This window comes from Rhinichthys klamathensis, unplaced genomic scaffold (genome assembly GCF_029890125.1).
Source record: "Rhinichthys klamathensis goyatoka isolate OS25496 unplaced genomic scaffold, OSU_Roscu_1.1 h1tg000172l_1, whole genome shotgun sequence".
NCBI classification, from domain to species: Eukaryota; Metazoa; Chordata; class Actinopteri; order Cypriniformes; family Leuciscidae; genus Rhinichthys; species Rhinichthys klamathensis.
In genome coordinates, this window is record NW_026606702.1 from 728 (window position 1) to 24,333 (window position 23,606).

The 23,606-nt window shown below is 38.3% G+C and overlaps 2 protein-coding genes and 1 long non-coding RNA gene across 4 annotated transcripts; 1 reads left to right on the forward strand and 2 right to left on the reverse strand.

Annotated features, from left to right (window-relative positions):
* The first annotated feature begins 254 nt into the window (after nt 1-254).
* tbc1d8b (TBC1 domain family member 8B) lies at nt 255-17,360 on the forward strand. 2 transcript variants are annotated; one of them, XM_056259996.1, is made up of 21 exons: nt 255-560; nt 2,452-2,562; nt 2,645-2,763; nt 2,896-3,118; nt 5,896-6,136; nt 6,221-6,428; nt 7,107-7,274; nt 7,468-7,569; nt 7,927-8,077; nt 8,158-8,372; nt 9,366-9,483; nt 9,678-9,963; nt 10,318-10,444; nt 10,720-10,818; nt 11,469-11,537; nt 11,702-11,942; nt 12,235-12,300; nt 13,124-13,204; nt 13,564-13,605; nt 13,935-14,032; nt 16,093-17,360. In XM_056259996.1, the coding sequence occupies exons 1-21, from the start codon at nt 434-436 to the stop codon at nt 16,657-16,659; spliced, it is 3,459 nt and encodes a 1,152-aa protein (XP_056115971.1). In that variant the 5' UTR covers nt 255-433; the 3' UTR covers nt 16,660-17,360. The 2 variants fall into 2 exon arrangements, with proteins under 2 accessions (XP_056115971.1, XP_056115972.1); XM_056259997.1 differs by lacking the exon at nt 13,124-13,204 and having other exon boundaries at nt 256-560.
* On the reverse strand, nt 6,374-6,687 carry LOC130091873 (uncharacterized). Its single transcript, XR_008807871.1, has 3 exons — nt 6,604-6,687; nt 6,488-6,516; nt 6,374-6,456 (listed from the first exon to the last, which is right to left on the reverse strand). It is a non-coding gene; the product is annotated as an uncharacterized LOC130091873 (long non-coding RNA).
* Nucleotides 17,361-21,396: 4,036 nt separating the features above from the next.
* On the reverse strand, nt 21,397-22,552 carry gja2 (gap junction protein, alpha 2). The gene has a single exon (XM_056259998.1). It carries the CDS (start codon nt 22,537-22,539, stop codon nt 21,481-21,483), a length of 1,059 nt encoding a protein of 352 aa, XP_056115973.1. The 5' UTR covers nt 22,540-22,552; the 3' UTR covers nt 21,397-21,480.
* Nucleotides 22,553-23,606: the final 1,054 nt, after the last annotated feature.

The window sequence follows — 23,606 nt, forward strand, 5'->3', positions numbered from 1 at the left end:
TCGTTATTGGAATCGTAAGAATCGTTATTGGGAAAACCGGAATCATTATACTTTCCAATTCCCACCCCTAGTCCTGAAACACACCTCTGCATGGTAGAAACTAATGAGCTCCAGGTAAGACCGCTATCGTGACAACTCGTCGTAAACAAATGTTGCTGTCCCTTTAAATAATTTGAAACAAAGTCATGCGGTTGAGCGGGAATTGTGGGAAATGTAGTCGATAGTTTTCAGGGTAGCGCTCTCCTCTGCTCAGCGGGGCAGATGTGGAAGACTACAATCCCACTGGCGCCGGTGTCGCTGTCTTTGGCTCAGTTTCTGTCGACGTGGGAAAAGCGGTCCAAGAGCAAACAACACGCAAATCTATGGGTGTATGCGCTTGAGATGATCCGATTGTCATGCAAGAGGACGCGTATTTCTGAAAACAAATTCCAGCATGTGGCTCAAACCCGAAGAGGTGCTTCTTAAAAACGCGCTGAAATTATGGGTGACGGAGAAATCCAACGATTACTTCGTGCTGCAGCGCAGACGCGGATCCGGAGAGGACAGCGGAGGATTGACAGGTACCGCGAACGCGCGGATATCCGTGTGCAAGCTCTAAACATGAAAGGCTGTAATGCTTTAATAATTGTGCTAAATAAGTACCCATGTGTGACGTCTTTTTCGGTGTTACCCCTTAAATTATACACCTCAAATGATTTTCCTAACTATTGATTTTGTTTTAACCAAAAGTCATTTTGCAACAGGTCAAGGGTTAAGATATGATGCTTTTTTTTGTGTGTGTGTGCAAGTCAGTGGTCTGATGATGTGCTCTTTTGAGTGCTGACGTCACCACTGCGGTAAACTGACCGTGTGCGTAAAGGTACTTAAAAATGCAACATTCCTCGAGACATTATATTTTCAGAAGCTGAAGCCTAAACGGGTTTAATACGGAGAATATTTAGGTAGATCTGACGTCATCTCTCATTTGACAGCAGTTGTGTTGCGTCCTTCTGTGACGTCAGGTTATTTAGGTTTCAGGTGGATTCAGCGTGTTTACCGTTTACTGAGGTTGTCTTAACAAAGTCCATCTGAAAGAAGACCGGTGATCTTCCCATCAAAGGGCAGCAAGGTTAATGCAAGTTTTGTCATTTTAAGCCAATTTGCATTGTTTACTTTAAAGGTGCACTCATTATTTTTATTTTTTTGCTAACATAAAAACGGTTTTACACACAAACAACTGAACAGTTTTTTTAAGTTTTGAGAAAATATGTACACTCACTTGGAAGCTCCTGTACTTACTAAAATTGTACTAATAATTCAGTTTTTATTTTATTTTATTTTATTTTATTTTTTTACAATTGATCCATCATTTCAAATTGACCGAGACTTAGAGTATGTAAAAATAAAAGAAGATAGATGCATGCAGGACCACAGCTATGGCATTGGAAGTGGTGCTAAAAACTGTTTATTATTATTTACAAACACGTAAATTATTAGTAATAAAAGTCATACTGTCATGGAGTCTCCTCCAGTACAGAGGAACATGTGGCCAGAATGGTTGGTGAGCTGATTATAGGTTTTACTCTAATTATTAGTGACTTTTTCCCCCTTTGGAGTTCATCACCATGGAAACCTTTGCTTCATGACTAAAAGCCATAATACAGCAGCTTCTTTCTGAAGCAGTGTGTATAAGCAGTGCAGAGAGGACATTATTTGCAGTGACTATCATAATAATTTGTCCCTGCTAACATCCCCGGTAGAGACATTGCAAGATGTAAATCGATTCAAACCTGTTATTCTTCTATATATTTTATATATCTCTATTTGAATATATTTTAAAATGTAATTTATTCCTGTGATGGCAAAGCTGAATTTTCATCAGTCATTAGTCATTAAGTGTCACATGATCCTTCAGAAATCATTCTATAGCTATAATGATAACGAGTTTCATTATAGCTATATAATAGAGTATATTCATTATAGCTATATAAAGATAGCTTTTAAAAAAAATTCTAAATATAAAATATATTATTGGAATCACTTGAAAACATTGACAACCAATGAGAATCCATCCTGCTTTAATGTGCACTAGCATTTAAAGCGGCAGATGACAAAACTGCTGCATGTGCTTATAATAAATACAACAATATTATCCTTGGGTGTGGATGCTAATATAATTATCGTTATAGTTATCTTTTGTGGGCGTGTCATGGTATGAATGGGCCTTATTATGCTGACTTTGTGCTCAAGAAACATTTCTTTTTATCATTGTTTTAAACAGCTGTTTAATATTTTTGTGACTTTTTCGATTAATAGAAGGTTCAAAAGAACAGCAGTTATTTGAATGTGGTCAGTTTTGAAAAACTGACCACATTCAATTGCAATTCAGACTGCAGATTTTAAGAAATGTAGCCACATTTTAGGGAGATGTTTTTATAATGTTATGTTTGTTGTTTTACATCATTGTTTTAGGCCTGCTGGTTGGAACTTTGGACACAGTTTTTGACTCTACAGCCAAAGTTGCCCCGTTTCGCATTTTACACCAGACGCCTGACTCTCAGGTTTACTGGATCATTGCCTGTGGTGAGAGAGATGCTGCACACAGTGTAAATGTGTATGTGAGGGCTCATTCAGATCCTGATATAATGTGTGTGTGTGTGTACAGGAGCATCTTTAGAGGAGATCTCACAGCACTGGGACTGGCTTCAGCAGAACATCATCAGAACTCTCTCTGTGTTTGACTCTGGTGAAGACATCACCAGTTTTGTCCAGGGAAAGATAAGGGTGAGAGGGTTATTTGGCTCCCATATACCTTTGAATGTTTTTTCCCCTGTTTTTCTGTTTTGTGGTATTTTAGATATTAGTCCCAGCATTTGCTCTTGTGTTGACTTTAGTGGTGGTATGTTGTTTGTGTAGGGTCTGATAGCAGAGGAGGGCACATCCGCAGATGACGAGGAAGATCCTGAACGCTTCCGAGAGGCAGTGCTGCGCTTTGAACGTCTGTTTGTTTTGCCTCAGAGAGAGAAGCTTGTGACGTATTTCTCATGCAGCTACTGGAGAGGACGAGTGCCAAACCAGGGCTGGATCTACCTCAGCACCAACTTCCTGTGTTTCTACTCCTATATGCTGGGAAATGAGGGTTAGAAACATGCTGGCCTGCTTACACATAATGCCACAAGCTCTATTACAGTACCATTTTATGGGGGCACGATGTTAAAACATAGCGTGTATTAAAGTGTTTTTTAAATCTGTTGCTGCTAAAGCCCCACATATATTATGGCCCTGTTTACACCTGGTATTAAGATGCATTTTGGTTGATTGAATCACAAGTGGATGACGCTAAATACAGGTTTAAACGGGGGTCTAAAGCGTTTTGGGCTTGTCCACTTTCAACCACTTCCAGAGGTAGTCGAAAACGCATTTGACCAGATTGCTTTCGTAGTGTGGACACTCATGTGGTCGAATGTGTTCGAACAGCCACAAAAGGCCGCCTACTCTCCGCCTACCGACCTAATTATGGGAAGCGCACTAGCCAGACCGGATTTAAACTATCAGCTGAAGACCCAAGTTCGGTTTGAAGACGAAAATCGTACCAAGCATAATGTTCTCTCACCATTCCTGATTTCTAAAGCCCCTTTCACACAGCGCTTTCAACCCAGCAAATTGCCAGAGTGCCTTCTGTGTGAACGCAAACACGACCCGGGACTGATGCCGGGATCGATGCCGGGTTGGGGACCTAGTAACATTGCCGTGTTCAGACCCGGAACGCGCGCTGTGTGAACAAAAGCCGTAACCAATGCCGTGTCGTAATGATGACGCTGAAGTGAAGTGAAAGCAGGCTAGTGAAACAGTACGTATTGCACTAGTTTATGATTGAATCAGAGAAAAAAATGCACAAGCGTGGTTTCTCCAGAGAGAAATCGCAGCTCATAAGCAAACTATACACGTTGCTGAGACATTACATGTCACATCGATGTCACGTGTCTTTCCGGAACATACACGGGTTGTGTGTGAACGCGCTCTATGATTCCAGCAAATCACTGGCAGTGTGATGTGTGAATGAAGCAAAATCAAACGAACCCGGGTCAAATCGTGGGTCGCTTTATCCGTGTATTTTCCGGAATCTCTGTGTGAAAGGGGCTTAACACACACTCACAGAGTTTGCCGTGGTCTTGCCGCTGTCAGAGCAGAAACCAAAGCTGCTGCTCTCCGTATGTTTACCGTCGTCTCCTTTTGCGTTCATATGTAAATTGTGCAAGCTTATTTTGTCCATTAGATTGAAAGATTAAAAAAAAAAAACCATACATTCACCCGCCCATAAAACCTCCCCTTGAATAAATCGGGACAGAAGTGGTTAAAAGTGGACAAAAGAGAAGGATTAAGCACCAGGTGTAAACAGGAATGCGTCTCCCTGGTCTACTTGTGATCCGATCGACCAACACGCATCCTAAAGCTGCCGTCTGCAACATTTTTTTGATCATATTCAGTGAAATCGACACTATAATCCGACAGAACAACATAAATAAAGTGGTTTTAGAAAAAAAACCCGAGCTTCTAACTCCACCTGGAGCGTGTTATTTGTTTTGCAAAAATCCACAGCTCCCGGATCATCATGTCCAATCAGCGCAGGGGGGTGTGAGATCTGACTGTCAATCACAGATCGGGCACACGCCACCCCTCACGCACGTTACAATCACACTATCCGTTGATAGTGGGGGAGGGGCATGAGAGTTGTAAACATTCAAAATTTTGCCTAAGTCCACTCAATCTGCCAGACTTGCCGACTGCAGCTTTAATACCAGGTGTAAACAGGGCCTATGATCCTTTTTCCAGGGAGCCACTTCTAATATAATAGCAACAATGTATTTTCACATATGACCCGTGTATTTATACGTGTGAGAAATATATAAAGCATATGACATCAAGATGTTGTTTCTCAAATAATATGATTGGTTGTTATTTTCAGCATTTTGTGGCCCCCTGAACCCCTGTATTAACATGTAACTAAGTTACATTATCATACCTAAGTTTACAAAGCAATGAGTACTCATTATTTAGCAACTTGGAAATGGCAATTTTTTCCACATGCAAAGAGGTTAACCAATCGTAATTGAGGACATTTACATAGGAAAGTCCTAAAGGGATAGAACCTTATGTCGTTCCAACCCTGTATGACTTTCTTTCTCCTGAGGATTTTACGACAATATATGTCACATATTACTCTATACAGGGTTCGTACAAAGTGCTTAAAGTACTTGAATTTGACTTTTGGAGATTTAAGTCCTGGAAAAACCTTGAAAACAGCCATATTTATGAAAAGGTGCTTGAAAAGTGCTTGAATTATTGAAAGACAATATATGTGAAATTAGTGTTTAATTTTATTGATAAAACAATCTTTTCACTCAAAATTAATGCTCCTGTCCATCTGATATAGATATAGAGGCATTTCGCATGGCTATGAGTGTGATATTGCTCATATAAATATCCAAGTATTTGATACAGCTTTTATTCTTCAGGTCAATCATATATTCATGGGAGAATAAAGTCTGTTTGAATAAGGAAAGCGATATCTTTGTCATAATATCCTTTCAGTGGTTAAAGTTATCAAAATCTTTGCTTGTGCTGCACTTTATTTGTGTCATTTTGTTTTATTGGTTTATTTTTATTAATCTATTTACCTTTTTTTTTAGAATTTAAAGATAATAAAGATATTGTTTGATAAGTGAGATCTCTGATTGTAGTCCTTGAAAACCAAAAAAGTAGTGCTTGAAAAGGCCTTGAAAGTCCTGGAATTTAGTTTTACAGTGTCTGTACGAACCCTGTCTATAAGCACTTCATATATTGTGGTTTCCGCCTTTTACAGTTGGCATCAGTCAAAATCTAATATTATTCATGGTTTGTGCATTTCTTGCATAGTGAAACGGGTGTATCCCTGGGATGAAGTGAGCCGTCTGGAACGTACGTCAAGCGTGATGTTGACAGAGAGTATCCGTGTGCGTGTGCGTGGAGAGGATCATTTCTTTTCGATGCTCCTGAGACTCCAGCAGACGTATCTGATCATGCAGCAGCTGGCTGACTACGCCATTGTGCGGTTCTTCGATAAAGAAACATTTAATGCTGAACATCCACTAGCCAACCCCCTTCACATCACGCAAAGGTGCATTAGTTTTATTCCTCTGAATGTTACCTTTGTTTTTGTTTTTTTACTGAACAATGTCTGACTCTACTGTAATCTTTGCAGGGCTCTGGAAATACATGCACGGAATCAGTCATTCCGAGCTTTTTTCCGGTTGCCACAGGAGGAAAACCTTTGTGAAGTGTACGAGAGTTTCCTCTGGGTTCCATTCAGCCACGTCAATGCGCTTGGAAAAATCTGTGTCTCTGAGAACTATCTGTGCTTTGCAAGCCAGGATGGGTCTCAGTGCCATCTCATAATACCTCTATGGGAGGTGCGTAAATTGCTCATTTTTCTGCAAACTGCTAAGAAATCTGTAATGGTGAAGAAGACGAAGTATGCTTAATTGTGTTGAATGTGCACTAATGTACTTCAAATCTTAAAAGTATATTTTAAAAAAAAAAGCTGTACTTGCAGATAATATAAATTAAATTCAAGGCCACTTAAACTGTACATTACAGTACCCTTAACTTTCATTTATATGTATTATTTTAGTAGATGCTTTTATTCAAATTGACTGACAAATGAGGAATACAACAAGTGATTCATGTGTATTCATGTATTAACACTAAAATACACTTTTATAAAGTGCACTTTGTAGTAATGTCAAATTAAAAGTTTAACTTTGATTTTCTTTTAGAGAAGTACACTTATTTTGATATGTTGACTAACATAACTGAAGCACATGTAAGTACTTGATTATAATTTATGTAGTGTGTTATGATATATTACACTTAAAGTTATACTTTATATGTAATAAATTACAACTTTAACATTACAAATATGTGATTAAATATATTTATATGCATGACATAAGTTTCAATAGAAATGGTGTTCAAGTATATTTTGTGGCTGGGGAGTTTTGAAAAATTCATAATTCCTAGTTTTGTTTTGTAATCAGTGTGTTTGCTTATTTCTGTTTGTTTATTATGGCATTAATGTATGCCTGCAGGTGTTTAGTGTGGAGCTGCCAGACCGCAGTAGCCGTGCCCTGACTGTGTGTCTGCGTGGGAAGAGAGCTTTGCGGTTTTCTGAGGTTCGGGATTTTGAGCGACTTGCTGCCACCATCCGCAGAAAGTGTGTCACAGCAGGAAGCCCCCAGCATTGTATCAGTAATCCGGTAATTCCTCTACACTACAGCCACTAATATAAAGAAATGATGTTTTACCTTACCATATCTCACCGTTATTATATATATTCCATAGCAATTAAAAAAATGTCACAGGCAGTCTCAAATTAAATATATCCCACATTTCATGGCTACTGGATACTTATTGGACACTAAATTGCATGTGTGTGTCTTTCTCTCCGAGGATGAGGAGGGTGTGATGGTGGGGCAAAGTCAAGCCGTCAGCACTGAAGCTCTCATGAACGTCTTTCATCCACACGATGCGGAAAACCTTGACCCCAAAATGGTAACCTTTTTTGGTTACACATTAAATTGATCAACAGTGACAGTAAAGACGTTTTCTATTCATTAGGGAATTCTGAAAAAATATATCATAGATTAACAACACAACTGTTTTTAACATTGATGATAATTGGAAATGTTTCTTGAGCAACAAATCAGCATATTAGAAAGACTTCTGACGGATCATGTGACACTGAAGATTGGAGCAATTATTCAGCTTTGGCATCACAAGAAATCTTTTATTAAAATAGAAAACAGTCTATTTATTGATTAAATAAATGCATCCTTTATGAGCATAAAAGCATTTTTAAAATCCTTATAAATTCTTACAGACCCAAACTTTTGATCCCACTGTTGACAGCTGAAGGAGCGAATGAAGGAGCAGTCGTGGCAGATCCACTTCGCTGAATATGGCCGTGGAACCGGAATGTTTTGCACCAAAAAAACACGTGATCTCATTGTACGAGGAGTTCCAGAGACTCTCAGAGGAGAACTGTGGATGCTCTTCTCAGGTGTGTGTATGTGTGTGTGTGCGTGTGTGTGCAGTGTGTGTGTGCTGCAGTTTGTACATGTATGTTGGCTTGTGTTATAGGTGCAGTGCATGACATGACCTCTCAACCTGGATACTACGGACGCCTGCTGGAGGAGTGCATGGGCAGCAGCTCACTCGCATGTGATGAGATTGAGAGAGATCTGCATCGCTCTCTCCCAGAACACCCAGCATTCCAGAGTGACACAGGAATCTCGGCACTTCGCCGTGTCCTGACTGCCTATGCTCACCGCAACCCCAAAATCGGCTACTGCCAGGTATACACACACGTGATGCTTTCATTTAGTCTTCACACATGCTCTCCGCATCAGATGGTACAGTTCACAGGATATCTGATGCTTCTTGTGCACAAATCTTTTTTAAAAGCTTTCTCAAAGCCATCAAGTTGCACTCTGATTGATTGACTACACAATCTCAGAGAGTAATACAAGTTTGTAATGGTCTAGTGTTTTAATGGCATAGAATTTTTTTTTAACATTTACTTAGCAAATGTTTAAATGTCAGTTAGATGATCGTGTCGTGTCTAAGTGACCGGTTGTAGCTTCAAAGGAGAGCAGACTTTATGATTTGTATGTCTGTGTTCAACATCCTTCTTTTGCACAGCAATAGAGCATTGTCTGCCAGACTATCACACACACAATTATTCATTTATTTATATAATTATTCATTATCCATGCACATAAACATCAGCACAAAAATGTTTTTTACTGCACATTGCACCAATATTTGATATTAAATCAGAAATACAAAACAAGAGAAAAATGAGAAACAGCTAAATCTATGGTAATAAAGAACATAACATGAACTCTGGAGCCTCATATAAACATTGTTGTGTGCAAAACAGGAATGACATGGAATATAAATGTTTTGTTAATCCAACACTTTGTCTATGCAAAGTATAATCATGGAAAATATGCAAAGTGAAGTCTATGCATTTGAAAGATATTGTGACTGTTTTTTATTTGTAAGAAGTCAGATTATTAAAATATTTCATTTATATTTATTTATTTTAAATTTGTCTATATACAACGACATCACAAACTCTTAAAGGGACTGTTCACTACTTGAAATGAAATTCTGTCATTACACACCCTCATGTCATTCCAAACTCCCATTTATGTTTTTATTCTCTTTATTCACGGAAAGTCTCATTCTATCAATGATTTGAATTCCAGATATTATTTATAACATCATTTAGCTTTAGAAGATGTATATATTCTCACTCATTGTTTATATGTCGGTCTGTCCAGGCGATGAATATCCTGACGTCGGTGTTGTTGCTGTATGCTAAAGAGGAAGAGGCCTTCTGGCTGCTGGTTGCTGTGTGTGAACGAATGCTCCCAGACTACTTCAATCGCAGAATTATTGGTATGTGTGTGAGAGCTGGTTATACACATCTCATACCCAGAATGTCATTGAATCATCTTGAGGTGTCGTAATTACTTGCCCTCACAACTGAAGTGAATTATTATTACTGAGCTTTGTTAAGGTGTGCTCTACAATTATCAAATGTTTATTTTTGCTTACAGTGTTATTCAAGTCTCCGCGTGTATGTTTTCCAGGTGCCTTGGTGGACCAAGCCGTGTTCGAGGAACTGATCCGTGAGCATCTAACCCAGCTGACCGAACACATGACAGACCTGTCGTTCTTCTCCTCAGTGTCGTTGTCATGGTTCCTGACTCTCTTTATCAGTGTACTGCCAATTGAGAGTGCTGTGAATGTTGTTGATTGCTTCTTTTATGATGGAATCAAAGCCATTCTGCAGCTTGGCCTTGCTGTGCTCGACTACAATATGGACAATCTGCTTTGTTGCCATGACGACGCAGAAGCTGTCACGGTCCTCAACAGGTGATTGGAACATTGTCATTTTATAATAGCCAACCATGTGGGTAGCAAGCTGGATTGATCCTTCTATCAGTTCCTTTTATTTGTGTGGCCTTGTCTGCCTCTTATGAGCAACATAAGAGGTGAGCATTTTATAGTTGAGTTTGACCACTGTGAAAATCACAAAAATCAATCTGCATGTATGTTTATTATTACCACCACTACTACTACATGGCTCTTTTGTCCATGCTGTGTAATGCTACAGAGTGTCTTTGGATGACAAGCTGCTGTTTAATTGTAAACAGCATCTTTGGTTTTTGCAGTGTATTTTTATATTTACAAACTCGATCTGTCTTCATATTTGATTTTATCCTTCAGGTTTTTTGACAATGTCACAAATAAAGACAGTCCTCTACCAGCTACCGTGCAGCAGGCATCTGCAACAACCAACGACAAATCAATACAAAAGGTTGACATCTGTGATCTCATCAAAGAGGCGTACGAGGTAAATCTGCACACTTTAATACACTGTAGTGAACATTAAAATCTGTCTGTAAAAAGAAAAAAACATGTTAGGGATGTCTCATTTGTAAATCACTTTGGATAAAAGCGTCTGCTAAATGATTAAATGTAATGTCTTTGTTAATAATTCTTTGACAATTAACACCTGTACTCAGGTTGACAGATTAAGTTTTGTGTAAATTTTGTGTTGACGGAATGAGGGAAACCCCCCTCTGACAGGCCTGAAACAGACTGAATAATGAGGCGTCTTTGTTTCAGAAATATGGAGACATTCGAACAGAGGAAGTGGAAAACATGCGAAAGAAGAACAAGCTTTGTGTCATTCAGACATTAGAGGACACAACAAAACAAAATGTAGTAAGTACAAATTTGTGTGAACCTTATTCCTTTACAGTCCTTATGTCATATAATATATTATAATATAATATATTATATAATATATAAATCTTTAGAATTTAGAAAAATTTAACAAAGAAACAAAAATGCATTATAAAACTACATTCATTACTTTCATGGCAAATTTGGTTTTGATCAGTAAGATTTGATGAATCTATTTAGCAAGGATGCATTCAATTGATCAAAAGAGACAGTAAATACATTTATAATGTTAAAAATGTTTCAAATAAGTGCTCTTACTGTTCTTTGATTTGTGTTCTGTGATTTGTGAGGTATCATGTGACACTGAAGACTGGAGTAATGGCTCTCGACAATTCAGCTTTGACATGACAGGAATAAATGACATTTTAAGATATATAAAAATAGAAAACAATTATTTTAAATTGTAATGATATTTCTCAGTATTGCTGTATTGTATTTTTGATCAAATAAATGCAGCCTTAGTGAGCATAAGAGGCTTTTTTCAAAAACATTGAAAGACTTTGGAATGTGATGTAATCTGCATAATTTCTTCTTTACACATTGTTTGCACATACAGTGGCAGTAAAGTTTATTGTCCCTGGTAAATTGTTTAATAGTCCGTCTTTTTTTTTTTTTTCATATTACTGCAGTTGCGTGTTGTTGCTCAAGGTGTGAAGTTCAGTGCTGCTCAGCTGGATGAGCTCTACTTGCTTTTTAAGGTGAGTTACACTGTACAAACTGGTGCTTTTCAGTACATAAAGGCCTCAAAATACGGCCGTTGCCACATGAACTGTGTGTGCTTGTGTGTCTTTTAAATTTCTTTTGTTGAGTATGTGTGAGTGTGGGCATATGGATATATTGTGTCTATGTTTGTGTGTTGCAGAGGCAGCACTTTGTGAGCTGTTACTGGTCAGTGTGTAGTCCTGCCCTGCAGAACCATGACCCAAGCCTTCCATATCTGGACCAGTATCAGCTGGATCAGTCCCAGTTTAGTAGCCTGTTTAACCTCCTGCTGCCATGGACCACACATACGCACGCATGCTCGCTGGCAAGATCAGCCTTTCATATTCTGGACGAGAATGGAGATGGACTTGTGAACTTTAAAGAATTCATATGCGGTCTGGGTAAGAGGAGCCTAACTCTGCCCTTTGACCTTTCACCTCAGTACATAGCAGCTTGCTTTCCAATCTGTCAGATTCATTCAAGTGTGTGTGTGTGTGTGTGTGTGTGTGTGTGTGTGTGTGTGTGTGTGTGTGTGTGTGTGTGTGTGTGTGTGTGTGTGTGTGTGTGTGTGTGTGTGTGTGTGTGTGTGTGTGTGTGTGTGTGTGTGTGTGTGTGTGTGTGTGTGTGTGTGTGTGTGTGTGTGTGTGTGTGTGTGTGTGTGTGTGTGTGTGTGTGTGTGTGTGTGTGTTGCAGATATCTTATACAACCGATCATTCACAGAAAAACTAAAACTTCTCTTCAAACTACACCTTCAACCAGGTAAATTAATTCTTTGATCTCTCCCACTGTGCTATAATGTTTAGTGTGAACATAATGATATGCATGTATATGATTGTGCAATGATTTGTATAATTGTATAGATTCATTTATGTGTATCTGTACCCTTTACAAACTTGTGCAATTTGTATATCTTATACCTCAGTAACCCTTAATTATCTATATATCTGACCCATGTATAACCCTGTATAATCTGTATGTCTTTCCCCTTTATAACCTTGTATAATCTAGAAGTCTTACCCCTCAATAACTTTTTTTTATCTATACAGGGTAATAGTTGGATCAGATATATAATCTATATGTCATCTAACCCCTCTATAACCCTGTTTAATCTATATACAGTATCTGACTCCTCTGTAATCCTGTATAATCTATATATCTAACCTCTCTATATCCCCTCATTATTCTCTTTATTTGTAAACATTTAGTTAGTTAGTTAGTTAGTTAGTTAGTTAGTTAGTTAGTTCGTTAGTGGACACTTTCTCATCCAAAGGAACTTAAACGGCAACGGCAACAGTTCTTCTAGTCTTGGAAGGCCGTAATAGTGATATGGGACCTATGTAATATGAGCCAATAACCTTTGGATTACTCGCCTGGTTTTGTAACAACAAAGATAACACCACTTTATCTAAATCCCCATCAATCTTGATGTAATTGGGTGCCTTTTTCAACAACTAAATAGGCCATTTTGATAAGTCCAGATTTGTCCATAACTTACAACAGATCATGACAAAAAAAATTTACCAGTGCAAAAAAATAGAAGAATGTGTGTTTCTGCATATATTCATATTTTGTGTTTCTTCAGGGACCCAGGAGTGTAAGATTTTACCGTCGTCTAGATTTTTTCCTCCAGCTGAAGATCACTCTTTCTCCACTCATCTTTCTGGTCAGCTTTCACTCCTTTCTGTGGCTCCTTATGCCTTTCTTTTTACTCTTTCTTCTTCCTTCTTCTGGGTGTGTTATAATGTTAGTGCTTTATTTCATGTGCTTATGTGTTATTTTGTGTGTTGTGTGTAGTATTTTTTTATTTGTGCTTAAGAGGAACTAATCAACTAACATCAAAAAAGTTAAATTTCTAGAAAACACACCAAATTTTGGTCTTTTATCAAGAAGCAGAAGCTTAAATCCCTGCCCACCGTAAAAAAAGCTTATAAAATATATGTCTATATGTATGCATGTATATCTGTTCATTAATGTGAGTGTCACTGTTTTGTGGCTTTACATTTTCTCCTCTTTTCCTTGTAGACTCTGCAGAGGATGGAGTGATCAGAAAATGTCCAGAGAGAGGTGGAGTATTCATCCCTGTCCTATAATCATGTTCTCCAACATCATATCAAACAATATCACAAAATAAACCATAACAGGGTGGTCAGGGTCACTGTGCCAAAACCAAATTACCATTTTTACTTGGCTACTTACCAAATAAATGGATGGGCAGAACATATTGATATGAGTTGAAATTATTGGATTATGTGAAAGGAAAGAGATTGGTTGGCAGACAGAAATGTCAAATGAGTATACTATACAAAAAAATTTTACCACAAAATGCTGCGATCGACCAATCAGAATCGAGTGTTCCAGGAAACTGTAAAAATCGGATGTATTTTGCCCCTCAGGTCGTGCTAAAGTAGATCTGCAAGAATATCTGAAACAGTGGCAGGAAGACTTGCAGCGGAGAGATGAGAATATTAAAGATCTGCCCAGAATTAATCAGGTACATTAAACATGGTCAGAATTTAATGGGTACTTAAATCTGCAATGTCTTTCTGCAGGAAAAAGTCAATGATATTAAATGGCATTATCCAGCCATTTAATAATGACTGAACATTATCTGTTGACTTTTTCCTGTGTGATGCTGAGATTTTCCACTTTATGTACTGCTGATCTGTGTACATTAACCAAACATAGCATCGCTACTAATAGGGCTGTCACTTTACGTTCGAAAATCGATTGCACAATCGATCGGACCAACAAGTATTGCAAACGAAAATAGGGAATCGATTTTAACGATTTTAATGTGGTTTTTTTTTTACAACAAAAATGTGAATTCTGCCGATATTCAGACAGTCTCATGCATACAGATACAGATTCGGCCTACAATCGCCTACGTAGGCGAAATTTGTTTGACATTTCTAATCGTAAACACAGTCATGTCGAAGCCTGCAGTAATGTTTTTCATTGATGTTATTGCAGTCCACTCTGCTTATTGTTTTTCGAGAATCTTGCACTCCTGTTTGTCATTGTGCACGAAACTTCATGCCAATAAATCATCAGAAATATTGCTGACTTGTGTGCGTCTCAAGCGCACTCTTTACGTTCGTCCTAATGCCTGTTAGTTATCCGTGGATTTGCCTATATTTGGCGTTGAAAATGGAAACGTCTTTAGACATGGAAAATCGATTTTACAATCGATTCAATGAACATTTATGTTTCAAATATCGATCAGGATTTTTTCACAAAAGTGACAGCCCTAGCTACTAACTGTCCAATGTTTACCTTGTTGTTTTAACATTGTTTGTGCACATCATCTGAAAGCTGAGCGAAGGCAATAATCAAATATTCTCTCATAAAGTTCCCTCTTTCTCATATTATAGTCTTGAGAAGTTTGGGAAGTCAGATTCATTTTATTGAATTGTTTTATTTGGTTCAAGATTTTATTTTATTTGTGTGTGTGTGTATATATACAGTATGTGCAGCAAAGCTGCATTTATTTGATCAAATACGGTAAATCAGTAATATTGTGGAAATATGATTACCATTTAAATAACTGTTATTCTATATAAAACATTTTTTTTATGTTATTTATTCCTGTGATGTCAAAGCTATAATTTCAGCAGCGTCATTAGTCCAGTCTTCAGTAACACATGATCCTTCATTCTGATATACTGATTTACATTTACATTTTTACATTTAGCTGACGCTTTTATCCAAAGCGACTTACAATTGCTATATATGTCAGAGGTCGCACGCCTCTGGAGCAACTAGGGGTTAAGTGTCTTGCTCAGGGACACATTGGTGTCTCACAGTGGATTCGAACCCGGGTCTCTCACACCAAAGGCATGTGTCTTATCCACTGCGCCGTCACCACCCCATATTTAGTGTTTAAGAAACATTTCTTATTGTAACATGTGTTGAAAATATTGTGCTGCTTAATATTTTTGTGGAAACCGTGATACATTTAAAAAATATATATTTAGAAAGTATGATGAGAATAATTTTTTGTATTCTTTACTGTCACTTTTTCCTTGTAGAATAAATGTATTAATTAAAAAAAAACTTTTGAAAAGGTATGTAAATAATAATAATATAAATTAAAAACTATTAAAAGAATGTAGTGTTACAAAAATACTGTAAGTGTACTATTAAAATAGGAATATATTTTTTAAATTGGAATATGAGTATTTAATCTCTGAAATGAATCTGTGACATCTAGACGGTTTCTCATGCTTATTTGAGTACAGCACCTGGTTTGCTTAGTCCTGATGTTGATTCCTCAAATACATTGAGGTGTTTTGACAATTGTGTCAACAGTGGTCATTCTCTACTGACTAACATTGTTCAGTGCGGTTCTATTCCTGTTCTCTGGCATAATCTGTGAGTCTTGCTGTTCTTTGTCCTGAACACACAACTTGTTCTTGCCCTCAAACTTAAGTTTAGACTTATCTTATTGAAGTGTGATAGGAATGTTGCCCATTGCTGAACATATTTGTTGTGGTTAATGTGAAGCCATGTAAATGCAGTTCAAATCAAATAAATAGACTGTATTTGTTCCAGGTGCAGTTTATTCGTTTGACGAAGACTCTGTATGGTGTGTTCCACGGTGATGAGGAGGAGGAGAGTCTGTACCGCGCCGTGGCACGAGTGACCAGTCTTCTGTTGCGCATGGAGGAGGTGGGGCGGAAGCTACAGCAGAGCAGCCCGCAAAAAACACCCCAAAATACACCCACCAGCACGGCTCAGACAGAGACCTCCCCAACATTACCCACCAGCCCTGAGGCCGAGACCCTCGCTGAGGGTGAAGGCACCCAGGACCACACTGAGTCTCCGGTCAGTCAACATGAAACCGTCCCGTCCCGCTCTGACATTACCCCAAACTCAACTTCGCGCCCTTCTACGCCCACCAGCAGTCCCACCGGAACCAGCAGCCCTGCGTTGGACACACCAACAGACATTCCCAGCTCACCCTCCACAGTCAGAGATGGGGACTGGAGTTTCTCCTTCGAGCAGATTCTCGCATCTCTCCTGAATGAACCGTCTGTCGTTCGCTTCTTCGAACGGGCTATTGACACAAACGCTCTGATCGCACACGCACGTAAAAACCAGCTTAGAGACGCACACTAAAACACTATTTCAGAGCAATCACAGCAAAACACTGCCCTAAAAGCCATAAGCCCTTCCTCATCTCTTTCTCTTACTCTGTGCAACCTCTACAGGTCAGTGTTTGTGAAACACTTATATGTCTGTTAAAAATGAGGAAATCGTTTAATTTAAATACAAATGCACATATGCAGGTGAAAGGGACAAAAAAAAGAATTGAGGTATAAAATGATTCAGATTGTATAGTGTGAGGAAAGAAGTAAAACGGGTATGAGGTTATTGAATGTCAAATAAATGATTAGTGTTTGATGTTATTCATGTAATATAGAGGATAGATGATATAATGTAGATGAAGGTATTATGATGTAATATAGAGAACTGAATGAGGTATTATATTCTAAATGATAATATAAATGGCACCTGTGATTTGGGATGACGGCATGAAAAGGCTTTGCCTTCTTTCTTTATTTGTTACCTCAGAATATTCCTCCAGCTCTCATTCCCAGCCTGACCTAATTCACATAAGCACATGTAAAACCACAAAAGGTAGGATAATTCTAAGGGAAATCAAAGTGCTATGCTGTTGAACTGCTGACAAACTATGTTTTTGGGAATTCGTTCAAAATATCTCAGTCCATTAAACATGTCACCTGACATTACTTACCCTACTAAAACGCTCTATGAAATGAAATAATTGTTCTTTTTGTAGAGGCTTGATTAGGAAATCCCAAAAATGGGCTTATGCCAATCAGGAGGCAGAGTTTAGTCCGCATCATATCCATCGCATTGAAGGTCTATATTAGGAATCCAGATCATAGCTGTTTTAATTCTGATTTACTGAATGTGTTTGTGTCTACAAACTGGAATCTGTGGTTTATGCCTTATTCGTTTTTTGATTCAGGTCTTCACGGATACGAATATCACAAGTGCTTCCATTTAACGAAACCTATTTCATCTTTCCTCTTATTGATTTGTAAACATTTATCGCAACCATTTATAAGATTTGTTTCCAAATAATAAAACAAGGATATTTTCTGCCATTATTTTACAGATTAAAAAATCAAATGCAGAACATACTGAAATGCTTTAGCAAGAAAAATATGTACAACTATTGCGCTGTAAATTATATGCAAAGTGAATAAGTCATTTTTCTGTCAGAGTTCATGTAATCAAACCTGTAAGAAACACTAAGTGATGAGTCCACCAATCGTAAGTAAAATATGTTGTATGATGCTTAAAATGGACCAATGAATATGCAGAATTGTTCTTAATTTTCAGCTTTGTGTAAATGTTGAGAGCTTGTGATGAAGGCAAAAAGGGAAGTTGATATTTTGCGGTTATTCTGTTTAAAGCTATGTCAGATCTATACCAGCTAAACAAGTTTTTCGTTCTATGTTCAATGAAGTAATTATGTTCTTCTAAAGCTAAAAGGCGCCCAAGAGAAGGAAGCCATAGTGCGTATTTTGTATTTGTTTGGTTGTTTATCTAAGGAAAATGCTGTTTTGTTTTGCTTTCTTGCACACAAACCTCCAATTCTATAGTAAAACCTCTCTGGACTTTACAGATGAAGTTGAATTGAAAGTTAAATTATTAGTGTTCCATCTTCTCCTGTCACTTTCTTGCTGTTCATACTTCATGTACTGCGGGGTAAAAGTGTGGTCGTTTTGATTAGATTTTTTTTCTTTGTCTAAAAGTTTTTTCTTTGTTACAAACTGTGCCTCATAAACTCTGTCACATAGTGAAAATTTAATGATAAAATAAAATGTATGAAGAAAACATCTTCCATCTCTATTTCTCTCTAATCTCTAATGTTGTTCTAGTTCTAGAAGCAACCTCGATATTGATCCAGGAACATGCCCTTCATGGGCAGAACAAGTTAAGCCTCCTGGTAAAATGAGAACAATGTAAGCAGGACGTCCACAGTGCTGTCAATAGAGTGATCGATCCCAACTGCAGACATGCAGACAGGTCCCTGCTGTGATCTGCTTCAGCTGCCTTTGATAGGTCACATGAGGAATGTTGCATAATTTATGAAGTCCATGTTGGCACAGCTTGACATCATGTCCTATGACCCCTGCCACTGTGAGAACACCTGTTATGAGACATGCAAGATTTTCTTAAAAGGGGGAGATTGCAACCCCTTTGGGTCATCAGACAGTTTTATAGAACATAGAAATAAAATGCAGTTAGGTAAAATAATCGCAAGGCCTATTATTTTGTGGTAAGCATGTTCTAGCTCACTCAAAAATTCAAATATAGATATGTTTAAGATTAGCAAGTAGCAAAGCTGTAGATTCATTATGCAAAATACTGTTTCCACAATAAAAAGCAATTAACTCTGAGGGAAAGTCTGTCTCTGGTCATGCAGCATTTCAAAATGTAAAAGATACTGTGTTCCAAAAGACCAAAATCTAGTGGGTTTGGTCTCTCTCAGACTGTGTAAAATATTTACATTTTATTAATCTGTACTGAAAGTATCGGACTTTCATATATTTGAAAATGCATACATTTTATTTCAACTAATATTTGTGTATTTATTGTGACAGTGTCAAGCTATTAGCTTAGAAACATGCTAAGAGCTATGCTAAGAGCTTGTGACAGTATCAAGCTATTAGCTTAGAAACATGCTAACATGAGACTCTGTGTGCAGGGCATAAGTGATTTTTTAAGCTTTTTACTTGTAGCCTATTTCAAACGAGTCACTTTTGAGGCTCCTTTTTTAGTCAGGATGATGCTGCCTTTGAATGACCAACATCTCTCTAGCCCTGCTCCAAAACCTTGTGAGCTGCCTAGCTGTCGGCTTGACATAACGATCCATAACTGCCCATGTGACACTTTAAACTTTTTGGATCTGCTGAAATGCTTTTTGCAACTATTTAAGCCACTTGAATTTGAGCTACTCTTGCCTAATGGGACAGATTTAGCCAATCGGTGCTCCTCCCCGTCCGTCTGCTAGACCTGCATCAGGTTTCAAACCGGACACTCATGCTCAAACAGAGTGTCTCTGGGCACTCATTTCAGCTTTCTAAGTATAGTCTTCAGTGTTTATTTAAGAAGTGAACACACACATAGCAACTTTGCTTTATATCAATCATGTTTACATGCTGAGAATGTGTGGACACTACATTCATAAAGTGCTGGTTCTCTGGCTAAAAAGATTTACAGGCCATAGACACATTGAAGACTGTAAACACCTGGTAAAAAAAAAAAAAAAAAAACAGAACTGAAGTCTGGATGATGTAACTTTTGTAAGCTGTTGACATGTAAAATGTGATTAGTGTTGCCAATGAAAGAATATAAATAAATCTGTTTTCCTCCGTAGTCAGTCTAACACCCCCCCCCCCCAAAAAAAACTCACAAAATTCAGACATTCACATTTTACCCGTAAATCTCCTAAGTATTTTATTGCTGGTAAATGTAAAGCAATTCTGAATCATTTTAAAGTATTATACCTATGGAATTCCTGCCACATAAGAATAAAACAATTATGCTTTGGTCAATCATAATTATGACAAAAAAATTGCTCTGCTCTCAACTTTAGAATTTGCAGTCTCTTGTTTGGAGACTTTTACCTAACATATCTACTATTAAACACATTTCTTACCGATGAAACGTATTTAAACTTATTTAAACATACTAAAATGTATGAAAAATGATATTGTATTGTCGGAGAAAGTGTTAAGTATGAAATGAAAGCCATATCGATGGTCTTTTAAGTTAATCGGCTAACCAAGCCAGTTCTTTTTATTGTTGCCATTTTATTCAATTTTAATATTTGAATGTTAGTGAAAATAATAATAAAAAAAAAACTTGTAGATATCCAGCAGCAAATGCGATGGACATCAGTTATGCTCATCTTTAGCTCCTTTGAAGGCTTATTGAGTAAAGCAGCTCTATAATGAATGAAACACATACAAAAGACCCGAACTAGAGGTGATGCGTTTCATAGAATAGGCTACTGAAATTTGTTGCGCAAAACCCCCTTATTCTTCTTATTCTATAAATTTGTCTAGGCCTATTTATATGTTGACTCGAACTGTCCCGCCATATAGATTTAAAATGAATGAGGACTCCATCACACATGACCATAAACAATAAAAATACTTTTTGAAGTGACAATGGCATGTACCCTTTACTAACGAACCTGTGGAAGGGCCTTTCACGAGTTCACACTTACATATAATTAAATAGAGTAAAGGTAATGCGTATTTGGCGTGCTGTTCCGAGCTCGGAATTTAGCCCGAACCCAGAGACCCCCCCCCATCCCAGGTTGGGATAGGAATAGTTAGAAGTGAGGAGATGGGGTGGTGGAGGGATGCTGGAAAACTGTCATAGAACAGAGGTAAGTCTGCTGTACTGTACCTCTTATCTCGTTAATTGAGATGATGAACTGAATGTGGTCCTCCTGTGAAGGGTTTTAGGTGTTCATTTTCATTTGGAATCCCCCTACTTAGTATGTCATAATTTCAACTTTTATCTCATAATTATGACTTAGTATTTCATGAATGTAACTTTTTATCTCATAATTATGTCCAATTATAATTGACCAAAAGCATGATTTTTTTCTTATGTGGCAGAAAAAGGCTCCATATGATTCAGTCCATTATTCAATCATCAGTCTGTTCAATCGATGATCAAGTGATTGCAATGTTCCCACAAAATGAATTCAAGTAAAGCATCACAGCACCAATTTGCATTCAGACTCCCTGATTCTGATGTCACTCTAAATGACACTTTTGTAAATGAATCTCATCGTGCTCAGTGCCGGTGAGCGAGAGAGGGAATCTCTTGTGTGTTCAGAACGGAAGAGCCCGGAAACAGAGATGGAGGCTCGTTTCCTTCTGGTTAGATTTTGAGGTCATCCATCCTGGTCTTGTTGCTGCTGTAGCGACTTGAATGGCTGGGCCTGCGCTGCTGGCTCGCTGGTGATCCGGGGACAGAATTCGCTGCTTTACTGGTCTTGACATCCGTTGCGTCAGGTTTTCCGCTGCGCTCTACAGCCATGTTCTCGCGGTTTTGCTTGCAAACAGAGCGGCTGCCATGCTGTGGGAAGGTTCCATCGGGTTCTGAGAGGTTGAAGTGCGGCTCAGCGGGAAAGGGAGCCGGAGGAGGAGCGTGAGGTGGAAAATACGGGTAGCTTGGCACAAACTGAACCATCTCACTGGGTGCTTTAGATTCCGTGTCGCAGACAGAATGAGCGCGCCGGTAACGGAGGCCCTGTCGGCACTTGGTGAAACCCAGGTGATACATCTCCACCAGGTTGAGCAGCAGAGAGACACAGGCCACGGCCAGCATGAACACGATGAAGATGGTTTTCTCCGTAGGTCGTGAGATGTAGCAGTTGACGGTGTTAGGGCAGGGCCACCTGTTGCAGGTGTACAGTGGCTTGAGATCGAATCCATACAGGAAGTACTGTGCCACAATGAAGCCCACCTCAAACAGTGTTTTGAAGATGATGTTGAAGACATACGTGCGTAGCAAGACTCCCTGCAGGCGGATCTTCCCCTGTTCATCCCGTATAGGACCTTTTCCAGCTTTGGAGCTTAAAAGTACCTGTTTGTCTGCCCCGCTGTCCTCACTGTGTTTATGTTTCTGCTCCATGCGCACCAGGTGGAGGATGTGGCCCAGGTAGATCAGTGTCGGAGTGGAGACGAAGATGATCTGAAGCACCCAGAATCGGATGTGAGAGATCGGGAAGGTTACATCATAACATACATTCTGACAACCAGGTTGTTTGGTGTCACAGGTGAAACCGGACTGCTCATCACCCCAAACCTTCTCTGCGGCAGCACCGAGCACCAAGATACGGAAGATGAAAAGTACGGTGAGCCAGACTTTGCCCACCACCGTGGAGTGTTCCTGTGCGCTTTCCAAAAGCTTTCCAAGACTGTTCCAATCTCCCATTACTGTTGCGTGCCCACCTGCAAAAACATACAAATATATTGGGATGCATCAATAGCAATTAAAATTCTGAATGAGCCAATAATCGTTTTTTATGGCCAATAATCAGTAAAAGATAGATATAAAAATTCTATTGTATTTTGTTTGAATGATAATTTTAATGAATAATTCTGTCAATACTTAGTACCGATACATCCCTACAAAAATACTCTGACATATCTTAGCGTTTTGAATTTCAGTCCAATACAGATTCATCATGTATTAAAGGAATAGTTCACCCAAAAATGAAAACTGTCATCATTTACTCACCCTCAAGTTCTTCCAAACCTGTATGAGTTTCTTTCTTCTGTTGAACACAGAAGAAGATATTTTGAAGAATGTTAGTAAGCTAGTCTTCATGTTTTGGTGAACTATCGCTTTCTCACACACACACACACACACACACACACACACACACACACACACACACACACACACACACACACACACACACACGTATTTAAATAGGGACATTCCATAGACTTGTATTGTTTTTGCATCTTGTTAAAAATACTATAACCTAACCCTAACAGAAATCTTTATGCATTTAAAAAAAAAAAAAAAAAAAAAATTATTTACTTTATACTGTTTTTACAATTGAGACCACAAGAGGAGGTTTTTAGCAGATTTGGCTCACACAAAATTTTACATATTTGTCCCTAAAATATGATTAGTTTGTTACACACACATGCATATATACCAAGTAATCTGGTTAATGTGTACACAAACACATATACAGTAGTAGAGGGGGGTTTTAAAGGTTCTTTGTCATATATATTTTCATATGCCCTGAGGTTTGACTGGCATGTCTTCATGCTTGAGCATGACCTGAAACAGGTGGACATGCTCGACCCCTATACACACACACACACACACATGGATCTTCTAACACACTTCATCCTTTCTGTATTCCATACTGTCTGTGTATAGATTCCGTTTAACTAAACATTAAATTGTCTTAAACTTTTTTTTAAAGCTATGGACCTCCAAATAGGATGCTTGTGAAGGGCCCCCCTTCCTAAATTATAATG

Coding starts and splice junctions, on each gene's coding strand:
- tbc1d8b (XM_056259996.1), top strand. CDS start 434: ATGTGGCTCAAACCCGAAGAGGTGCTTCTTAAAAACGCGCTGAAATTA. Junction 3,119..5,895: donor CTATATGCTGGGAAATGAGG/GTTAGAAACATG, acceptor TTTCTTGCATAG/TGAAACGGGTGTATCCCTGG. Junction 8,078..8,157: donor ACTGTGGATGCTCTTCTCAG/GTGTGTGTATGT, acceptor CTTGTGTTATAG/GTGCAGTGCATGACATGACC.
- gja2 (XM_056259998.1), bottom strand. CDS start 22,539: ATGGGAGATTGGAACAGTCTTGGAAAGCTTTTGGAAAGCGCACAGGAA.